We start from the raw sequence: 9215 nt of genomic DNA, 5'->3' as shown, positions 1-9215 counted from the left end.
GAGAGAGGGGGAGAGAGGGGGAGAGAGGGGGAGAGAGGGGGAGAGAGGGGGAGAGAGGGGGAGAGAGGGGGAGAGGGAGGCGGGTGAGAGGGGAGGGGGAGAGAGGGGAGGGGGAGAGAGGGGAGGGGGAGAGAGGGGAGGGGGAGAGAGGGGAGGGGGAGAGAGGGGAGGGGGAGAGAGGGGAGGGGGAGAGAGGGGAGGGGGAGAGAGGGGAGGGGGAGAGAGGGGAGGGGGAGAGAGGGGAGGGGGAGAGAGGGGAGGGGGAGAGAGGGGAGGGGGAGAGAGGGGAGGGGGAGAGAGGGGAGGGGGAGAGAGGGGAGGGGGAGAGAGGGGAGGGGGAGAGAGGGGAGGGGGAGAGAGGGGAGGGGGAGAGAGGGGAGGGGGAGAGAGGGGAGGGGGAGAGAGGGGAGGGGAGAGAGGGGAGGGGGGGGAGAGGGGAGGGGGAGAGAGGGGAGGGGGAGAGAGGGGAGGGGGAGAGAGGGGAGGGGGAGAGAGGGGAGGGGGAGAGAGGGGAAGGGGAGAGAGGGGAAGGGGAGAGAGGGGAAGGGGAGAGAGGGGAGGGGGAGATGGGGGAGGGGGAGATGGGGAGGGGGAGATGGGGGAGGGGGAGATGGGGGAGGGGGAGATGGCGGAGGCGGAGAGGGGGGAGGGGGAGGGGGTGAGGGGGAGAGGGGGGAGAGGGAGAGGGGGAGAGGGGGGAGAGGGAGAGGGGGGAGGGGAGAGGGGGGAGGGGAGGGGGAGGGGTGAGGTGGAGAGGGGAGAGGGGGGAGGGGGAGAGGGGGGTAGGGGGCGAGGGGTGAGGGGGAGAGGGGGGAGGGGGAGAGGGGGGAGGGGGAGGGGGGAGGGGGAGAGGGGGAGGGGGCGAGGGGGGAGGGGAGAGGGGGAGAGGGGGAGAGGGGGGAGGGGGAGAGGGGGAGGGGGAGAGGGGGAGGGGGAGAGGGGGAGGGGGAGAGGGGGAGGGGGAGGGGAGAGGGGAGGGGGAGGGGAGAGGGGGGAGGGGGAGGGGAGAGGGGGAGGGGGAGAGGGGGAGGGGGAGAGGGGGGAGGGGGAGAGGGGGAGGTAGCCTCTCAAGCAGCCCACAATTGAGCAGAAAGCAATTTGATGTAGAGCTGCAAATCCACTCCTGGAGGGGTAACAGAGAAAGGGAAAGGGGGCGGGAGTAGATAGTTGCCCCCCAGAGCCAGATGATAAGCAAGTTCATTACCTGGAATAATGTACATGGTAAGTGGCCAGGAACCCAAAGAAAATCAACCAAACAAGAAGCATCACTAAGATCAGCAGAAAGGTTGTAGAGGGCAGAGACCAAAAGATTGTGGGAGAAACACCAGGCAATAGCCAGAAGGCCACTCACTGAGTCCATACATAACAAAACTCAGATGAGGGAGGACCATTTAATAAAACAAAGGGCACGATAAATGACCACCAATTCCACAGTACACATCCAATACATGGCATGCAAGTGATGGTGTTCCGTGCCATTGAAGTATGTAAAGGCATGTCCCATGTGATCAGTGGATTTAGAGCCAGCCATCAATGTAGAAAACAACTGCATCCTGAAACTCCTGTAAGAGCATTTAGAACAAACAACAGAACACCATTGGAGCGATGAAGGCTTTGATCCCTGGAAAAGATCCATCTGAATCTGTGGCTGAGGAGCTAACCAAGGGTGAGGGGGGGGGGGGGGTTGGGGAAGAATGTGCTGAAGCGGATGAGGAGGGGAGAGAGGAGATGGAAGTCAGGCAGAGAGGAGCAAGGCACAGCCCAACTAGTAAGCCAACTTGTGGATGGGCAATGGGCAGGCAAAGTCACAAATCTGCAAAAAGAATACAATAGGAAGGGTGAATAGGGGCAGAGAGGATAGTGACGAAATAGGAAACCAGGAGCTGGGACCGCTGACTCTAAAGAGGAGGGATCCCAGCATCAACCAGAGGACTATCAACAGGACGAGTGCAAAAGGCACCAGTGGCTAAATGGATACCATGATAGTGATCTGGGTCCAAGAGGAGCAGTGCAGAAGGGACACTTGATCCATAAACTTGACAGCCATAGTCCAGGCAAGACAGAACTAATGCCCAGTAAAGGCAGAAAAGGGTCAAACGATCTGCAAACCAAGAAGTGTGGGCAAGGAAGTGAAGAACACCGAGTTTACAAAAACAGTCAAAATACAGGTGGCAGATATATGGCAACTAAGTAAGTTTGTTGTCCAGAAAGAGACCTAAAGAACAGAACTGGGTGACCATGGTTACATGAGGTACAGTTCCGGATCAGGGTGGACCAATGAGCGGCAACAGCAATGCATCACCCACGACTTAACAAGAGAGAATTAAAAACCATGTGAGTGTGTACATATGGAAGCGTGCTGGATAGCACCCTGGAGCTGTTGTTCTGCAGTGGGCACCGAGTGGCAGCTAGCCCAAAGACAAAAATCATACACATACAGTGACCAACGGTCTGGCAGAGGTCACTAGTCCATTAATAGTGATTAGAAAAATAACCCTTAATATGGAACCCTGTGGAGTGCTATTCTGCTGGGTCCCCTGAGAGCTGAGAACAGTGCCAACCCAGACTCTGAATGATCGGTGGGACAGGAACTGGTGAATAAAAATCTGAAGGGGGCCCCAAAGACCCCACTCATGAAGCTTAAGGAGGATGTGATGGCACCAAGCTGTGTCATAGGCCTTTGACAAGATGGTGGTGTCGAGGAAAGGCCTGCCGAACTGCGGTTTCCAATCAAAGCATATGACCAATTGGAGACCGTCCCTCTTGAAAGCCACATTGGTAAAGAGATAAAAGTAAAAGGTCCCTAGATTCAAGGTCCCAAATGGGCCAACAAGGCACCATGCATTCTAGTAATTTGGAGGGCCTATGGGCCAGTAACCATCAAGGGATGATCAAAAGCAAGCTTCCTATATTTTTTACAAATAGAAGACATTTTTTATTGTTATTAATTTATTGTTGAAAGCTTACACTTTTGTCTATTTTTCAACATAGTCTCCATTTTTTTGACACACATTTGAATACAGTGCTCCAGCTTTTGTATTCCTAAGTTGAAGAAGTCTCCCGCCAACCCATTGAGGAAGCGTGTGACCTCTGATCAGACTTCATTGTCGCTCTTGAAGTGTTTTCCACTTAAGTGTTCCTTTAGCTCGGGGAAGAGGTGATAATCGCTGGGGGCTAAGTCCGGGAGAAGCAGAACTACTCCCTCCATCAGTCGTCCTCTCCGGCAATTCTGGACTGCTCGCTGGAGTTTGGTCAATGGTTCACAATATCTGTGAGTTTATTGTCATCCCAGGTTGCATGAAATCTATGAGGAGTACCCCCTTATGATCCCAAAACACAGTCCCCACAACCCTTCCTGCCAACTGTGTTTGTTTGAATTATTTTGGGGATGGTGAACTGGAGTGACACCACTGACGAGATTGTTGTTTTGTTTTGGGGGTACAATGAAACACTGACGTTTCATCTCCTGTGACGATTGAGACCAACAACTTCTCTTTGTTGCCTCCCCCTGGACACTGTTGAAGAAACTTGCGAGCACAGTGAAGGCGTTACTCCTTGTGTCCATCAGTCAGCAACCGGGGAACCCAGCAAGCACAAACTGTGCGATAACCCAACGTTTCTGTTACAGTTCTTTCATTTGTGCAGTGGGAAGCTTCAGGAATGCATTCAGCAAATTCACGGAGAGTGACCATCTGATCTTTGAGCAGCTCACTGTTGACCTTCTGGACAATCACATCCGAAACCGGCGGTCTTCCACTACTTTCTTCATCGTGAACTTCCATGCGACCCTCAGCAAAAGCAATGCACCATTTGCGGACGTGCTGAACAGACATGCAATCTTCACCACAAACTTCAGTCAGTTGCTGATGAATCTCCACAGGCGATAACTTCCTTGCATGTAGAAACTGGAATACTGCTCGAACCTCACACTTGGCAGGAGCAGCGATCAACACTTACATTTCTGACGGCTGCCAAGCGGCATCCAACACTGAGTGACTTAGTGAATCACGGACGAGCGGGCTCGAGAGTGGGGGAACCACTGCGCATGGCACTGTTGTCGGATTTAACCTAACAGCTTTCCTAGAGGCTGTAGCTCATTGGGAACCTTACTTTTGGTAAAACCCTCTTAGGATTCTGACTGATGAGTGGTTAAACATAAGCTGATGGAGGGGGGTTATGTGACTAAACAGTGAGGTCATTAGTCCTGCGATTAAAAAGTTACTTGCATAAGATACGGGGTCCACTAAAGGTGGGCAGATCCCATCAGAGGCATCAAACTATGATGCAATGAAGTTAAAACACACACGGGGGAAAAAAAAAGAAAGAAGAAGAAGAAGAAGAAGAAGAAGAAGAAGAAGAGTAGGCCAAATCTAAAAACTGGAAAAACAGAGGGATAAAAGATCAATCTTTGCACGGACGAGTGGTCATGGGCCCCAGACCTAGGAGAAACAAAGAGGCCCCAAGCACAACCATCCTGCCCCTGCTCCAGGAGTAAAGCAAAACCCTACAACTGAAAATAAAAACCACTTTCAGTAGGAAACTAAGCACCAGTTCAACCATCTGCTAGTATTAAAGACAAGGAAGACTCTACTTAGTACTCAGAGCCAAAAGAACAGGACATTCCAGCAATATATGGGGCACTGTCAGTCTGGCTCCACAGCCACATTGTGGGAGTGGCTCATTATGCAACATAGAACAATGGATGAGCGTATGGTAACAGGTGAATAGACAGCATAAGACAGTGGACCCCTTGCAAGAGGAGAGAAAGGAAGAGTGCCAAATGAAAGTAGTCTCCTTGCTTGTGTGGGGTTTAGTATTGAAAGCAATAGTACACCAGATGTCATTCCACTTTTGCACAAAGATATTTGATGTGTATCTGCGTATCTGCACCTGGCATCATGAAATGGAATGGGGTTAAGTGTCTGCCTCTCTAGCCAAATGGTCAGCAAGTTCATTCCCTGGGGTGCCAACATGATTTGGAGCCCAGAGGGAGACAACAGAGCAGGTGGCACGGCCAAATTCAGAGATAAGGTTATGGATAGCAGAGTACAAACGGTGATGACAGTAGCATCAGTCTATGCAAGCCACTCATTGAGTCGGTACATATTAAAACACTGTGAAGGAAGGCCTCAGTAACAAAATGGAGGGCCCTGTTAATGGCTAGCAACTCTGCTGTGAACACACTACATGATCCCAGCAGTAAATGGTGTTCCATGCAGTAGGAGATGTAACAGTGTATCCTGCCTTATCTGTCATTTTAGAACATCAGTACAGAAGATGGTAGCACACTGCAGTTCTTTGAAGATGGAATGTACAAGATGCCAGGATATCAAAGGGGCAACAGAAACCTTAGGACCCTGGAATAAGTCAGTTCTTATCGGTGGTTGAGGCCCCATCCAAGGAGGGGTTTGGGAGGAGATACACGGGGCACTTTCCAGTTAATGGAGATGGAGATCACGACAGTAAAGTGAGACACATTCCCACTGGCAATCCCACCCAAGGGTGGGTAATGGGAGGGAGACATCTTTCGTTTGCAAACAGGACAGCGTACATGGGATGGTCAGGGACTTGTCTAATGACAACTGTGTAAGAAACCAAGGGTTGGCTGTATCATTCATAGAAGGGAGAATCCCCACTTCTGCAATAGGGATGTTGACGGGACTTGTGCAAAAGGCACCAACAGCCAGATATACCCCATAATGATGAACAGAGGCCACCAGAGGCCCTCAAGGGATGACTCAGTTCTGATGGAAAGCACGGAACTCACGAAGGGTCGGTGAGGGTATCCAAATGGAGATGAATGGGCCTCTGGGTCACCATGGGAGATAACACCTCCAGGGGCACTGTGGGGCTAATGGACTGGTTAACGAATATTTCTTGATTGATGAATACATCTATCAATACATGAACCAAGGTTAAATTAGTTCACAATCAAGATATTTATAATAATTTGTCAGTTACATTATATATAACCGCTGAAGTATGTAGTTGTGATGCATTTTCTACTGTATTGTGTGTTACCTTTTAGCTACAGTTGTGTCATACTGTTATAGCTGCAAATGCATTAAAATTAAACTTCCTTAATTATTAATTAATTAATTATGAAATAGGAAGCACTGGAGTCTAAAATGCTTAAATTTATGTCATCTGAGCAGCACTTCAATAATAGGACAATAAGCTTGGCAAATAATAGCCAGTATGCCTTATAGCTTGGGACCTTCACAATTTTGTATCAAGAGCCTTCAGCAACTGTTTTATCTCTGAGCCAGTGGTTTTTACCTGGTTTTACTTGTTTGCTATTAAGATGATGATTCTTTTCACTTACAAGGGCTGTCCAGAAAGTAAGTTCTGTTGCCAGCTGCTGCACAAAGTGTATGTGTGTCACCTGGTCAGTAGGTGTCTGGCAGTAACTGTCAAAACGACTTTGACACTATCACTCAAAATATCACTGCCCGTGAATTACATGGTGTAATCTGTTTTCTGTGTGTGAGAAACATTGAAATTGTAGATATTCACAGTGAACTATGAACAGCATATGAAAGGAATGTTATGAGCAATAGTGCTTAAAGAAAATGGTGCTGTTTGTTTTGGGAATGCTGGAGGAATGTCAATGATAATTTCACTCATCAATGATAGTGTTGCAGGAACTTGTGACAGGTAAGCTTTATAACAAATTTTGAAAGTGATAGGTTGCAAGAGCTTCTGACATATATCTACACAACAAAGAGATTAGGAAATGTATTAATGTTTCTGATGTGATACAATCCAGAAGAAGACAAATTTCTCAATCACATTTTGATGGGAGACAAAAATACACATTGCATACTTCAATATGGAGTGATATCATGCTAGCTTGATATGTAAGCCTTTAACACGCTGTCAAACATTTTCTACCTAAAAACTGGAGACAGCTAGCCCCTCCCCCCACCCCAACTTCTTTTTAACAAGTAGGGAGTATTCATTGTTTTTATGGAAGAAGACATTACAATAAAACTCCAAAATTTACAGAGAAACTCTGAACTAGCTCAGAAGAGCCATCGAGAACAAAAGAGGTGGGGCGTTAAATTCTGGAATCATAAAAAAAAAAAAAAAAAAAAAAAAAAAACAAATGTTGCTTAACATAACAGTTCCAATTGGGAATCAGTTTGATCACGCTCTTCACAGCTCTGATTTGTAACCCAGTGATTTTCACACATTTCCAAAGATGAAAAGAATGGCTAGGGTCAGGGCATTATGAAAATGATACGTTAAAAGACAGTGTCAAAACATGGCTAAGGATCACAGGCAGCAGAATCGTATGAGGGCACTGAAAAGCTTGTTCCTCAACAAAACAAGTGCTTTAACATAAAGCTCAACTGTTAGAGAAACAACTTATAGTAGTAGCTTTAAGTTGTATAAAATAAAAAAATTCTTGATACTTATTTTTATACACAAGTTAACAGAACTTACTTCCTGAATAGCCCTTGACATTGATGCACATTTCTATATTTATCAGTAATTTACACATGGACATGTGTTAAAACAAATTTTATCAGCTGTTGTGATCTTTCAGCCTACAGGAGCTCGTGTATTGAGATCTCTATTAAATTCATTGTGAAGTCTAATTCCTGTATGCAGTAAATGTCCAAAAAAATGAGTAGAACTTTTCACTGGCCTTCAATGTGTCTGTGTGACAAAACGCCACTAGTACTCCTCCTAGCATAGCTTAAGACAAAAAAGAAATTCATTAAAGTGGAAATTCAGTTGCAGTTAATTACAAAAGTACAGAAAACTGTGCCTTACCTGTTGGTAGAGGCTTACTGATTTGCAAAGTTGGATTTAATGGTAAACCTTCTGTTGGCGTAAGTGGTTGTGGAACTGTATATGGAGCAGGAACGTCTGTCACTTTATTCGACACATTGGGAAAACTTGGGCCAGCAGAAGATGATGATGCTGGTGGGGAGATAAATCCTGTAATGTTAAATATGGAATATAACTGAAGTGGCATAGACAAACCAGTGAGACACAATTAATAATCACAGAGTAAGCATTAAATATACATTTTTCATGAATATCAAAATACACTAATAAAGAGTTTACATCTGTTTCTTTATTAATAAAACATTTTTATTACTTTTGTTACATTTTCAACATCTTCCATGCATTTAAAACCGTATTTTCAGAATATTTAAAAAAAGATTCCTAATACTATTTATCTGAATACTTGTGTGTTCCATGTGCCGTAACTGTGATTTCTTGCTGTGATGTTTGTGGTATATTGTAGTTTACAACTGCAACAATGATAAATATGGCAACATGCTGCACACTTATATGATTGTTGGTAACATTAGGACAAAACTTTTTTTCTACTTCATTTATATACTTAACGCTGCATACATTGACTCAATCTCCCTACACAGAAATTCTTTGCTCGATTAGTTTTCAAGTAAATATGATTTTAGTTTGCATTTGAAGTTAATTTTACTATGAATGACATTCTTCACTACAATGGGTAAGTGGTCAAAGATTGTTTCTATGTTCTGCTCTAAGACCGAGAGAGAATGACTGTTGAAAACAGAATTCATAAGGTAATAAATGCACTGTGAGAGTGTTGTTAGCATGTCCAAATCTGTAGAGAGCCATCTACATGAGGTTCTTGAATGTGCACCACAGGGTCCTTATTACACGCTTCAGTGCAACAGTATTTTTAAATTCTCAACCCCAAAAAGTCCAATTTATACAATATAACTTAACAATAGGTACATATAAAACCACTATAATGAATTGTAATTACAATGCTGCCACAACAACTAATTGCTTACACAAATACTAACATTTTCTACAAAATATGTGTTATTACAATACATGCTTCCAAATAACATTGTTTAGAGGTCAAATTATACATAATCAAGACACTTTCAGATCAATTTTTAGGGTACAATACACAATCATTGAATGGGCTTGCTACAACCAACCAAATGAAATGCCAAAATTCCTACAATTTTACTTTGTCGGCAATGAACAATTTGAAGTGGACCGGCATTATTACTACATCCAGGATCTTGAATAAGAAATCATCCAGAAATTACATCATCCCCTCTACAACCATATGTTCAAGACTTTGGAGCAAATTGTGGGGGCACGCGGGCGTGCTGGTTGGAAAATAAAATAAAACACAGTCCAATACAACGTGGCACACAGTGATCTGTACACCAAAAATTGGACAGTTCTCTTGC

General features: G+C 45.5%; 1 protein-coding gene across 1 annotated transcript in view; it reads right to left on the bottom strand.

Annotated features, from left to right (window-relative positions):
- Positions 1-9215, bottom strand: part of LOC126203343 (vacuolar protein sorting-associated protein VTA1 homolog) — a 67361-nt gene that overhangs the window by 35426 nt on the left and 22720 nt on the right. Inside the window, exon 4 of the mRNA XM_049937630.1 lies at positions 7783-7950. Coding sequence (XP_049793587.1) covers positions 7783-7950 — 168 coding nt within the window. The remainder of the gene's footprint in view (positions 1-7782; positions 7951-9215) is intronic.

Source organism: Schistocerca nitens, chromosome 9, assembly GCF_023898315.1.
Source record: "Schistocerca nitens isolate TAMUIC-IGC-003100 chromosome 9, iqSchNite1.1, whole genome shotgun sequence".
Lineage (NCBI taxonomy): Eukaryota > Metazoa > Arthropoda > Insecta > Orthoptera > Acrididae > Schistocerca > Schistocerca nitens.
Note: the sequence above shows the minus strand (reverse complement) of the source record. Positions and strands in the feature narration are given on the sequence as shown.